This window comes from Xiphias gladius, chromosome 16, assembly GCF_016859285.1.
Source record: "Xiphias gladius isolate SHS-SW01 ecotype Sanya breed wild chromosome 16, ASM1685928v1, whole genome shotgun sequence".
NCBI classification, from domain to species: domain Eukaryota; kingdom Metazoa; phylum Chordata; class Actinopteri; order Istiophoriformes; family Xiphiidae; genus Xiphias; species Xiphias gladius.
The window spans coordinates 12,068,762-12,082,168 of NC_053415.1; the positions used below are offsets into that span (position 1 = coordinate 12,068,762).

Sequence of the window (13,407 nt, forward strand, 5' to 3'; positions counted from 1 at the left end):
TTTACATGAGCTCATCATGTGATCCTGACCAGTGACTTCGCTGATGAGTCACACAGTAAATTTGTAAGTTACAGTTCACGTCTCTGGTCCACTACAGTAAATGTCAGAATTGAGCTCTTCTTTGCTACAGCTATGACTGAATATAAGTATTCTGATCTTTTACTTAAGTAAAAGCAATACCACAGTGTAACATACTCCCTTACAAATAAAAGTCCTGTTTTCAAAAACTTGCACGAGTAAAAGTACTTAGTACCAAAAGTAAAAGGACTCATTATGCAGCAGAAGGCCCTTGTCAGAATTATATTATCAGCAATTTATTACTTGATAAATTATTTGATTTCTTAGCACTAATCATAATAAATGTGTAAGAAAGATGTTAGGGGGGTCTGAGGCAGAGCTCTTCTATATACTGTTGGACATTTTAATCTAATGCAATGAATCACACTTTAAACACTAATGAAATGTATTGTATGTAAGTTGCAGTACTGGAAGAAGCATTTGAATCCTTTACCTAAATTAAAGCTATTCATAGCACCTCAATAACATAAATCAAAGTCATGCACTCAAAATCTTACTCTAGAAAAAGAACAGAAGCATTAACCAACAAAATGTACCTAAAGTATAAAAAGTAAAAGTTCTCTCTAGGCAGAATGGCCCTTTTCACAGCTTTATATTATTAGACATATTGATGGATTATTATCACTGATTAATTAACACACAAGTATTTTTAATGTTGCATAATGTTGCGGTTAAACTGCAGCCAATTTTATTGGGCATTTCTATGTATAATAGTGATTGATAATGTGTTTTAGATGAACGTTTTAAATCTGTAAGTTGTAGGTCATTTAGTGGAGTAAAAATTAGTCTACAAAGGTATAAGAAAGAATCATACCACAGAAATACTCAAGAACAAGTCATTTGTACTTAAGTACAGTAACTGAGTAGAAGTCGCACCGAAGTTTAGCTGAGCGTGAAGTGAATTCGTCTAACGGAACGTGGCTATAATCTGGCCGGTGACATTTTGAAACGGGAGCGTTTCGAAATATCCGCGAATCCGTGGTCTGATTGTTCGCTTTCGAGGTCCGGCCTGAATGCTCGGCCGTAGGGCAGACAGCCGCTGCCCCCGTTGGAAGCTGCTGGTTTCGACAGGTTATGGCCCACGCGTGTGCGTCCATGGGTTGAGCCACACTATCGCGGGGCAACAGGCAGACGCTGGGGCAGGGCGGGTCCGATGACGTTCCCAGACACTGGCATGTTCTAGACGCTCAGGTTTGTTTTTTTTTTTTTTTTTTTTTTTTCTCGCTCGCTCTCTCAGCTGATGGTGACGTAACGCGTGCGTCTTAGACCAGCACGCGGGTCGGACGCGGCTGACTCTCCGCCCGTCTCTTCCCGGTGGGGACCGCCGAGTGGACCGCGGAGGCATAGCGGTTCTGCGCCGTTAAGCGGACGTTCGCGGCGGAGGGGGCAGACCGACGGAGGAAGGGTGTGTGGCTGTCACGCAGAGAGAGGGAGAGAGAGAGAGAGAGAGAGAGAGAGAGGGAAAGAGGTTGGGGGGGGGACGCATTTCCACAGGCACCGCTAGCATAACTAATTCCCTGTCGCTCCAACCCGGCGGACAGACGGCGGAACTCGTCGCTGACCAGGGGCCGAAGGACTCAGACGGTAGGTCCACGGCTTTGGCTCGTCGAGACAAGCCAAGGGACTGCGTAGCTGCTGCGGTCTGTTATACGGGTCTAACTTTTCCATAATAGGAAATATCGTGTCGCCGAAAAGCCCGAAGGATCTTGATGGTACCCTTAACGTTGGTGGTGCGTACTTGAATATAGCCAGCACCTGTGCCTGCAAGTGCATCTGCCTGTGTGTGCGTAAGTTCGCGTGGGCCCACTGTCATTTCAGCGGCAGTTGTCACATGCCACAACGCTAGAAATAACATAGTAATAATACTTGTGTGAGCGCATGGCTGCTCCCGAGGGGGCATAGAAAGTTAAGTTTAGTTGTTTTACCTCGGTTTGGAAGTCCCCTTCAACCCCAAGACCGTTGCGGTCCACTAATAAGATTGGCATGGAGGTCAGCCTGCTGACTCCAACTGTGGCTATAACGGACCCGCTGACTGCACTGAGGTCTTAGCATTTCAAGGGCACTTGATAGTTACACTTTCAAGTGTTTGTGCTAAACAGCATACATTTATTTATTGATTTATTTAAAGTTTTTCTTTTCAGCAACACACCGGCCTCGGTAGGACATTACTGATATGTAAGTGCCTCCATCTTTAACTGATTCAGTGTGTAAATAAATGAAAACCGTGTTCTATCCTACCGTAGCACTGAGTGTTAAAGAGCCAGAGAAATCAGCCGATCGTTTTCATTAACTCTGTGTATGTCAAATGAACTGGAAAACTTCTTGGTATCCAAATATTTCTTAAATTGTAATCAGAAATTCGCCCAGAAACGTTTAGGAACTAGTGTTATCCTGTTATCCCAGTCTACAGCATGCGCTGGATTTAGGTTGAATCTCTCCACAAAACCTTTTTCCTCTTCTGGTTTTGAATAAAGTTACCTAATGGAGTCTTTTTACGAGTCTTTTCCTGCATGTTTCTCACATAAGTCACCAGTCTTTCATGGATAGAAATGAAAACAGTGCGAACCATAAACGACTTCTGTTGTCCCCTACCTCTGTGGTAATTGTTTTTTAAGCTCTGGCCATAGATGTGACACTTAGATTACACTATTGATTCTAGCCTGAATCAAAATGGCAGTCGACAATTCATTGCTTGTGGGATGCATGATGACTCATGGCTCATGCACTACTGAAAGAGTGCAGCTTTAACAAGTAACTCTTGTCAACACAAATCAGACGACAGCTGACAGGCATCAGTGTTGAATTGTATGAAGTTAGGTTTAGTTAACTCCGCGAGTTTTACACCAAGTAAGTGTTGACCAAACAGGACAGTGCTTTTTCAGTTATCTTAAGGCAGCCTGTTCTTGTACACACAGTCAATTTATAAGTTGAAATGACTTAATGATGCATAAATTGTCTGTAAAGTGCCACCGAAAATGTTTTTTTAAGAGGATTTCTTTTTAGCTTTTCAGCAGGCAATAGTTCAGTTGAAGTGAATTTCATTTTTAGTGAAACAAAAAGGAGGTGACACAGATATTACTGTCACATAGACACTAATAACACTTAGCGCACAGGTGTTTTCAGTTACTCTGGCTGTTCAGGTTGGGTGAGAATGCTTTGAATTACAGGATGCCATTGAACAACATGTAAGAAGAGTAATAGCTGTCCTGACTTAACATGCAGCAAAACTAACAGGATAAAGATTGAGATGTCAGTCAAGTTTCGTCTGTGCGCGAAAATAGGCAACCTAAACAGGCAGAATAAGTGAAAACTCTTGTGTAGGTGATCCATAAATTCCCGAAAAAGGAAGTAACATGTTTCCATAATCTGCAACGCTCCAGTGTACAGAATGATAAACAACTATGTTTTATTTTACACATTACCTGCATACAGCCCTTGCTCTGTACAGTATAACAATTTGTCTGCACACTGAGTAAATAATGAGCGTAGAGCTATTTCATTTCCTTTTCCTTTACTATAGATATCAAGGGTTTTCAAAGTTTTTGCCATCCGAGAATGTGTATGTGTCCAGTCAGAGCTGATTATATGCATAACTCAAAAGAAAACTCTGTTGTATTTTCATCTCAGAGGGGTGAGGAGTGACAGGAGGCGACATGGTGGATTACTACAATATCCTGGGAGTGTCCAAAACAGCCTCTCAGGACGACATCAAGAAGGCGTGGGTATCCTGAGATTCTCTGAAGGATATAGCAGGAATCATAGGCATAAACAATAAAGAAATATTTCACTTGAGTAGAAAATATAGTTTCCAAAAATGTATTTGAAGCGTAACGTCTTACTTAGAATTGCCAGGTTATATAAGCCTGGAAAACACTGAGCCTGCTCCAAAACCAGCAGTTCCTTAGTCTTATGTTTCTGGATTTTATGGACTCTAGACCACATTTGAATTTATTTTCAAACAAACCATCCTCGTTTCAAAACATGTACAAGTATTTGCAAAAAATGACACAATACCAAAAATACACTAGCTCATTATATATTGAAACTAAACCAGCTCATACCCATAAATAGAGGTTTGAGAACCACTGGTATGAAAAATACAGATGTGTCAAAAAGAAATGGAATGGTGTCATTTTTTTTTTCCATAGGGTAAACCTGTTTTCTTGTTGTTGAAGAGATCATAGTGTTAGTGCATGTGTTTGTATATATTTGCTTACTTTGATTTATGAATAAGTATGTGCAGCCGTGTCTCTGTTTGTGTTGTGTCTTTAGGTACAGAAAACTGGCTCTGAAATGGCATCCCGACAAAAATCCAGACAACAAGGAGGAAGCAGAGAGAAAGTTCAAAGAACTTGCTGAGGCCTATGAAGTCCTGTCTGACAGTGAGTCATAACAGTATGTATGTTTATATATGGGTGTGTGTATGCGTGTGTGTGTGTGTGTGTGTGTGTGTGTGTGTGTGTGTGTGTGTGTGTGTGTGTGTGTGTGTGTGTGTGTGTGTGTGTGTGATAACTGAGGGTTGTCAAGTGGCTGTTGAGGTCTTGATCTTTTTTGACGCAGTGAGACATGAATCTGAATCTTTGTATGATGATGTCAAGCTTTTCAGAGATTAACTTCATTCATAAAACCTTTGATGTGAATTTATAACACATTAGTTATATCTGTAATTTAATTTAATGTGTGTGTTGGGTGTTTGTATGAGAAAAGAAGAGACGTAAGCATTGATGCCTATGGGGTTTTGACTCCATTACTAAAGTACTCTTTTCCTTTTTCATAGAGAGTAAACGTGATCCATATGACAGATATGGAAATGACAGAATGCGACACACAGGTAAATAAAAAACTGCCGTGGTGCTATTGAGATATTGTTGCATCCAGTATTGTAATAGTTTGGAAAATCCTACGACCCAGGGACACATAAATGGTGTTAGGTCTTTGTTTTTCTCCTTCTCCCTCTCTGTCTCTTCTTCCTGTTTATTCCCTCTGCTTCTTTCCTTGGCTATCATTATCCTTCCACCTCTATAAGACTTCTTCTCCCTTTTCCCCTTTTCATTCCTCCTTATTCTTCTCTTTACGCTCCTCAGTATAATTTTCTCCCTCTGCTCTTTCTCTTCCTTGTTTGCTCTTCACCCACTTGACCTGGACGACTTCATTTCCCCAGGTTCCTCCTCCAGCTCTGACTTTTCATCAGATTTCCCAGGATTCACCTTCACATTCCGCAGCCCAGATGAGGTGTTCAGAGAATTTTTTGGTGGCCATGATCCCTTCACTAGTTTCTTTGGTATGTCACACACAATATACGATACATGTGGGGTTCTGTTAGTATTTTAATGAATTTTCCCAGGCTTGATGTTTAAAATTTTACTTAGTGAGGAATTTAATTTGCTACTGTGGACATTAGATGGGCTGTCATATCCTGTAAGATGAATACTATAATCAAAATATTTGTTTTCACATTCAGTCAGTTCCAGTGAATGAGACCTTTTTCATTTTTGATGGGTCCCCTTTTAACAACTGTTAAATCATCCATTTTTCTAACCTTTCTCTTGTGGTGCAATAAGTACACATAGTCCCTTAAAAGCCAAGATCCCACTGCTTGACTAAAGTTTACCCTTTAAAAAAAACTACTGAAAAATTACATCTTACGTAACTGACAGATTTATGACTCTTCCTCTCATTCAGATGACTTCTCATCGTTTGGAGGCTCATCCTCTCGCCTCGGCCCCAGCCGATTCTTCTCTTTCCCTTCAAGCAAAGGTAAACATTTACATACTGTATGAAAAGCTGCAAGAATACCTCACACATAGTTCCAGGCAACAGTCTGACAGCTGTTTCTAAATCAGTGTGAAATGTATATTGAACGCCATACTATCATAATAATGATACTCATGCTTCATGCTAAATTATCAGGTGACTGCCTTTTTAACAGGGTTATTAATTTGGAGGGCAACACTTTTCTCATTACCTTCTCCTTAATTTTTCATATTGGGGCACCTTACTGTTCATTTCTGCAAACTTATATTCATACTTTCTGCAGTGATTAAACAGGAGTAGTATTACTTTTGCACAGACATGGATACTGTAATGATACAGCAAAATGAATCATTCGCTTCTCTCGTCTTGTCCTCTCTTCTCTTCCGTTTCCTGATCATCTGTCTGTATCCAGTCGAATTTACCTCCTTCTCCTCTTCTTTGGGGGGTCTGGAGGGGATGGACAGCATGGGTGGTGGGATGGGCAACTTCAAATCAGTTTCTACCTCCACTCGCATCATAAATGGCAAACGCACCACTACCAAGAAGTATGTAATGTCTTTCCTCTAAAAAACCCAACCTGGGAAGTTGTTTGTACTTTTAAGGCAGAAAAGTGAACTATTTGTAAAAAAAAAAGTATCTGAAACCTGCCATTATTTTTCTACATTTTCAGAAATTAAAAAAAAATAGATATTGATGTAACAAACCTCACTCTAGCTAGGTTGAAACCAACATTATAGTTAAATGGATGTTTAAGGAATTCAGTGAAGTTCCTCTACAGGGTGACTTTTACCAGACTGAATATGCGTTTATGTTTGATAAGAGCAAATGCCAGACACTATAATACATGCACACACGTGGAAAAAGAATTATAGATGCATTCTACAACACTACCATTTGTCCCTGTATTTGTCTTCTTTACAGGATAAAGGAAAACGGGCAGGAAAGAATAGAAATTGAGGAGGATGGGGTTTTAAAGAGTGTCCTAATTAATGGTAAGACCGCACACACTGAATTTATGTGATTTTTTGTGATAAACTTTAGTCTTATATTTATATAAGACAAAAAATTTGTACCACTTGCAAAATAAGAGTAAAAGAGCTTGCGAAGAAAGGAACTACAATTGCTTATAAAAAACTTTAAAGTCAAGCATGGGATTTTTTCAAACTATTGTATTAGAATAGCAGAGGTTTTAGATATTGGTACTAAAGGTAAATTTGTGGTATGATGACGTCTCTCCATTTTGTAAATCTTGTTGCCCCTCTTAGTTATGTATTTCTGCACGTTTGTGCTAATGTTACTTCATGTTACACCTGCGTTGCTGTGTGTTGTTCCCAGGTGTGGAAGATGAAATGGCCCTTGCTTTAGAGCTAAGCCGACGAGAGGGACAGTCCCATCACTCCCCTCAGAAGCCAGGAATCCAAAATACATCACCTGCTGAGTCTGACAGATCCCGCCCCAGCCCTTACTCTGCAGCCACACAGCGGTCATTTAGCTCCGCCCCCTTCTACAACTATGGGGGGAATGTGGGAGGTAGCGAGGATGAGGAAGAAGACGAAGAACTGCAGATGGCTTTGGCATGCAGCCTGTCAGAAATGGAAGCACAGCAGAGAGCAGCTGCTTCTGGCATCATATCAGGTGCTGGGGTTGGGGGCAGAGCCATTAGTGGCAAAACTGGTGGCCATAAAGGAGATGGGGTTTTTAAGACAAAAAAATTAAATGTGGCTGGTAATAAGGTTGTTGCAGAGGAGAAAGAAGAAGGGGGGCAGTTTAGAATGGGCCCAGGGCTTGGATATAGGTGGGAAGATAAAGGAAAGGGAACCAGTGAACCAGGCTTCTCCCCTGAGTCACCCACAACTTCCAACACCACACCGCTAAGCCAGCGCAGTGAAGAAGAGCTTGAACCTGCCATAAAAAATAGTGATGGCAGTGCGAAAAAGAAAAAGAAGTGTGGGTGTATTATGTGCTAAAGCAGTGTGTGTGTGTGTGTATGTTTGGGATGCCTTATTCTTTATACTTACCTCAGTGTTCTGCCTGCAGCCAGACTCTAATGTAATGTGATTGCCGGACTCTTTATTTGAGGCAGTGGCTCAACTAATCAGGAGGATTTTGTGTAGTCTTAACACCACTAAGACAGTGAGTCAGCTTTGACCGGGTTTGTGGTTTCCTGCTGGTTTTCTATGTTGATAGCCAACCCAGACATTACAACATAATCCACCAATACAAAAGCGAAAGTTAAATAGTTTTGCTTTATGCATGCGAAGCAATACAAAGGATTGTTTCTGAATGTATGTTCATTTTTTAATTGTAAACAGTGGGAACAAGAAGGATATAGATGCGGTGAGTTGGTAGTGATTTAAATCCCAATTAGAGTGTTTTCTGCTCTCAAATATTTGTGTGTGTGTGTGTGTGTGTGTGTGTGTGTGCGCGCGCACGTGTGTGTGTGTATACATGTTTTTCTGTGTGCATCTCTCTGTGGTACAGTTGAGACCCTGCCATAGAAATTTCTCATTCAGGCTCTTTGGCAAAAGGGAACGTATCAGAACTGTGGCACTCTCAGCCCAGTCTGAAACAATAGATCCAAATCGAAAGTAGGCCACAGAACTTTCTCTGGTGATTGTCATGATGACAGAAAAACTGGTTCGATTTTGTTCACTGGTCAACTGATACTGATAGAAAATGTAAAGGAAAAACAGTTAACGTTAAGCAAACACTCACACGCTTTGCAAATACAAGTACTTTGTATATACGATACATAAAAGCTCCCCAGTCAGAACCGGTAGCCCAGCTTTTATATTTTTTGTAGTAGTGAGGAGCTCGTTTATCATTAAATTTGAGTACATCACGTCTTGGCCTTAATGCACTTTTACTAAAATATCATCACTATTTTTGGTCACATTGTAGATTGTAGTTTGGGAACCAGACCTTGTGAAGGCTAAGCACGTTGTAGAATGTGTACAGCATTGTGACAGATTGTAGAACAGTTACAAACAATCATGATAAAAAATATTTTATATTTTGATCCTGTGGGTGCCTTTGCACATTTGAACTAGTTGATATGTTTACAATGCTAACATTATCACCGAAATGTTTGGTCAGAAACACAAATGCATTTTAAGCAAAACAAATGTATTTCAGTCAGAAAGGTGCCTGAAGTTTTTGTGGTTTTAGATTATTGTTTTTTTCTTTTAGCACCAGTTTTCCAGACAATATTTCCTCCAATAGAGGAACGTGGCAAAACTCTGCATTGGTGATTGGGAGTGTTCTCAGGTGTTTGGATGAAGAATTGTGCACGAGTGATCAAATTTAACCGCTATGGTTGTGTGAAAGTCAAAAATCAGCTTCATCAACAAAACACTTCTACTCTGATTTCCCTTGGATTGGTTTGAAAAGTCAGAGTAGAGGAGATACAGTAGCTACATTTTCCTTAAGTGCACCTGAGAAAGGTACTCAACCCCTACCTGCTCAAGTTGAGCTGTCTTGTGTGTAAAATTACCTAAACTGCCATCCTCCATGGCAACTCCATAACATTCCCTCCACCTGCACTGATTCCCTCTGGGCTTTTGCCTGACATAAGAATGCATGAATGTGTTAAATTAGTATTTAAATCTGCCAAAATGAAGGGCATATCTTAATAAATGACAATGTTAGAAAGTATATGGGAATAAACAAACCATGTTTTGGTTTCAAATTGTAATGTTATATTTCTACAATTTACAGACTTATATCAATGTCAGCTTAGCTGCTGTTGAGTTGGGTTTAGTTTCTCACTGAAGCTCACTGAAACAGTTGTTTCTTTCCTCCTTTGCACTGGAACTCGACATCTAAGTAGTACATTTAGGTAGAGGTATGCATTTTTCTGTAAACAGAAACCCACCGTGCAGTTATCTGGGAGAGTGTGAGTGTGTGTGTGTGTATACATGTTTTTCTGTGTGCATCTCTCTGTGGTACAGTTGAGACCCTGCCATAGAAATTTCTCATTCAGGCTCTTTGGCAAAAGGGAACGTATCAGAACTGTGGCACTCTCAGCCCAGTCTGAAACAATAGATCCAAATCGAAAGTAGGCCACAGAACTTTCTCTGGTGATTGTCATGATGACAGAAAAACTGGTTCGATTTTGTTCACTGGTCAACTGATACTGATAGAAAATGTAAAGGAAAAACAGTTAACGTTAAGCAAACACTCACACGCTTTGCAAATACAAGTACTTTGTATATACGATACATAAAAGCTCCCCAGTCAGAACCGGTAGCCCAGCTTTTATATTTTTTGTAGTATTGAGGAGCTCGTTTATCATTAAATTTGAGTACATCACGTCTTGGCCTTAATGCACTTTTACTAAAATATCATCACTATTTTTGGTCACATTGTAGATTGTAGTTTGGGAACCAGACCTTGTGAAGGCTAAGCACGTTGTAGAATGTGTACAGCATTGTGACAGATTGTAGAACAGTTACAAACAATCATGATAAAAAATATTTTATATTTTGATCCTGTGGGTGCCTTTGCACATTTGAACTAGTTGATATGTTTACAATGCTAACATTATCACCGAAATGTTTGGTCAGAAACACAAATGCATTTTAAGCAAAACAAATGTATTTCAGTCAGAAAGGTGCCTGAAGTTTTTGTGGTTTTAGATTATTGTTTTTTTCTTTTAGCACCAGTTTTCCAGACAATATTTCCTCCAATAGAGGAACGTGGCAAAACTCTGCATTGGTGATTGGGAGTGTTCTCAGGTGTTTGGATGAAGAATTGTGCACGAGTGATCAAATTGAACCGCTATGGTTGTGTGAAAGTCAAAAATCAGCTTCATCAACAAAACACTTCTACTCTGATTTCCTTGGATTGGTTTGAAAAGTCAGAGTAGAGGAGATACAGTAGCTACATTTTCCTTAAGTGCACCTGAGAAAGGTACTCAACCCCTACCTGCTCAAGTTGAGCTGTCTTGTGTGTAAAATTACCTAAACTGCCATCCTCCATGGCAACTCCATAACATTCCCTCCACCTGCACTGATTCCCTCTGGGCTTTTGCCTGACATAAGAATGCATGAATGTGTTAAATTAGTATTTAAATCTGCCAAAATGAAGGGCATATCTTAATAAATGACAATGTTAGAAAGTATATGGGAATAAACAAACCATGTTTTGGTTTCAAATTGTAATGTTATATTTCTACAATTTACAGACTTATATCAATGTCAGCTTAGCTGCTGTTGAGTTGGGTTTAGTTTCTCACTGAAGCTCACTGAAACAGTTGTTTCTTTCCTCCTTTGCACTGGAACTCGACATCTAAGTAGTACATTTAGGTAGAGGTATGCATTTTTCTGTAAACAGAAACCCACCGTGCAGTTATCTGGGAGAGTGTGAGTGTGTGTGAGTGTGTGTGTGTGTGTGTGAGAGAGAGAGAACTGAGTTGTTGAATGTTAAGTCAGAGTTACCATGGTGCTGCTGGATGAAACCTAAATGTGCCTGACTGTAGACGTCTAATGAAGTGAAAACAATATGACAATTTAGTCTGATTATTGGGCTAACCTACAACAAAACACACACCCATACAGAGGCCCGTGCACACGCTCACAGTGGAACGCAAATGACTGTTTCAAATGTGGTTGTTGCTGTATCTGTGAAATAAGGCGGAAAGTAACCAAGTCCTATTGGTGCCAAAACACAAAGGTATTAAAAATAAACACTACTACCAATAATATGTAGTTCTATGTTTAAAAAATATTTTTTACGACTGTTTAAAGACATGCCCGTCTTAATAAGTATCTTACTACGGGCAGTGTCCCTGTCCTTGTTGAGTTTTTACATTGCTCATAGAGAACAATAGGTTTGTTATTTGGTTGTCATATATTTTTCATGAGTGCTTGAGTTATTTTATATTGCATGGGTTTTTGCTTTCACTTTAAAGGATAACTATCATCACTGGCAAAAAATGAAGCACAGCTATGAGAATATATCACCAGTTTAAACAAATTCAGATAATTTTGACTGTTGACTCTGAGTTGTTAATCATGTATCCTCTCCAAAACTGTTATTTTGTGCGGAGAGGGACCGAGAGAGAAAGAGGCAGATGGTTTCTCGTATAAATATATACCAGCCTGTATTATTTGTACTACATTGAACTGCCAAGTTTTATTGTTGTTTTTATTTTCGCTTTGTTAAAAGGGAAATAACAAATAAAGATTGCGCTAAAAGAGGAGTTGGGATATTTGATTTTTTCAGAATATGGCAGTAACAGTCATGCATTTTTCACTACTTTACACTAATTCCATGCTTAAAATTGACTACTTGTCGTACTATTACTACATGTTGATAATACATTTACTGTATAACAAAGATTTGACATGTATACTGAATGATTCCCACTGCTTATCTGGAGCTCCATAAGACAACAGATCCATTTCTAAAATGAATGTTTCTAATTTAAAACATATTTAGTCTGCTTACAGTTACTTTCACTCAGTATCTTATCTAAACCCAAGTGTCTCCATTTACCCACTCAAGCCCTGTCCATTTATATTGTCTCAAAAACCGCCCATTTATGTGGCATTATGTTTGGAAGTTGTGGTTTTTGTCTTACACTTCCTGCTTCCTGTTTCAGACTCAGACTTCGAGGCCTTCACAAGCTAACCTGATTGGCTCGAGCTGCTCTGTGCCCTAGCCCTGCCCTGAGGTAAAGAACCAATGTGAATCTGAGGCAGCCTGAAAGGTGTTCATTTGTTCCTAGTCCTGCCCCCTCAGTAGATCAGATCAGATTAGATGGTGAAGTCCCATCTTTCTCACAAGTCTTTCTTTCACAAGTGATGCCTATTTGCATTACTGATAAAGTGTAACATGTCCTTGTACATCTATTCTTACAGGTCAAAAGTCAGTTCCCCACGAGTTCTCTCTCTGCCCACCACGGCTCCTACCCACTGAATGACACTAAAAAAAAGATACAAATGTGTATTTTACATGTATATGTGTGAATGTGTGTTCATTGCTCACTGTGGAGTGAAAGACTGGAAACTTTGTATTTTGAATCCCAAGGAAATAGTTCTAATCATCTCTGCATTAAACAATGATAATCCACTGTATTTTAATTATTTTTGTTCTGGGAAAAGTAGGTACAATATTTGTAATTATTGTTGAAAGAGTTGGAAATTACCACACTGGAATAACAATTATCCCTGCAAGTGGAAAATGATGCATAAGGCAAAAGAAATGTTCTCTGAAACTTATGAAGCAGTAAAAATAAAGCATTTCCTGCTGACTACACTGAATCAGTCCGTGGTAGTATTAATATCAAACCACTGACAATATAATGCCACAAATTATTTGAGGTAAAAAAAAAAAAAAATCTTGTTGACAATATTGTAATAGTTATTTTTAGCTGTTCCACGTGGGAGCTACAAGAGACAGCTATCTGAAAAACACATAAGTGTGACTGGTAAGATGAAATGCTAATGTCTGGCCTCACTGTTGTTGATACAGGTTGAATGATATGTTGATTTCATATCAATAGATTAGAGAAAACAACCCTTTTTAAATTTACCATGTAACGATTGTTTTCATTAAACATACTGAAAAGCA

At 39.4% G+C, this 13,407-nt stretch overlaps 1 protein-coding gene across 4 annotated transcripts; it reads left to right on the forward strand.

The window, feature by feature from the left end:
- Positions 1-1,530: 1,530 nt before the first annotated feature.
- On the forward strand, positions 1,531-13,400 carry dnajb2 (DnaJ heat shock protein family (Hsp40) member B2). 4 transcript variants are annotated; one of them, XM_040148776.1, is made up of 11 exons: positions 1,534-1,662; positions 3,706-3,796; positions 4,351-4,460; positions 4,856-4,909; positions 5,240-5,359; positions 5,761-5,835; positions 6,245-6,377; positions 6,754-6,824; positions 7,168-7,467; positions 12,437-12,508; positions 12,696-13,400. In XM_040148776.1, the coding sequence occupies exons 2-10, from the start codon at positions 3,732-3,734 to the stop codon at positions 12,463-12,465; spliced, it is 957 nt and encodes a 318-aa protein (XP_040004710.1). In that variant the 5' UTR covers positions 1,534-1,662; positions 3,706-3,731; the 3' UTR covers positions 12,466-12,508; positions 12,696-13,400. The 4 variants fall into 4 exon arrangements, with proteins under 4 accessions (XP_040004707.1, XP_040004706.1, XP_040004710.1 ...); XM_040148773.1 differs by lacking the exons at positions 12,437-12,508; positions 12,696-13,400 and adding an exon at positions 2,220-2,253 and having other exon boundaries at positions 1,531-1,662; positions 7,168-9,695; XM_040148772.1 differs by lacking the exons at positions 12,437-12,508; positions 12,696-13,400 and having other exon boundaries at positions 1,531-1,662; positions 7,168-9,695.
- Positions 13,401-13,407: the final 7 nt, after the last annotated feature.

Bases quoted from the DNA above. Each gene is read 5' to 3' on its own strand.
- dnajb2 (XM_040148773.1), top strand. From the start codon at position 3,732: ATGGTGGATTACTACAATATCCTGGGAGTGTCCAAAACAGCCTCTCAG. The intron at 5,360-5,760 runs GTATGTCACACA...CCTCTCATTCAG, and splicing joins TCCCTTCACTAGTTTCTTTG to ATGACTTCTCATCGTTTGGA. The intron at 6,825-7,167 runs GTAAGACCGCAC...TGTTGTTCCCAG, and splicing joins AAAGAGTGTCCTAATTAATG to GTGTGGAAGATGAAATGGCC.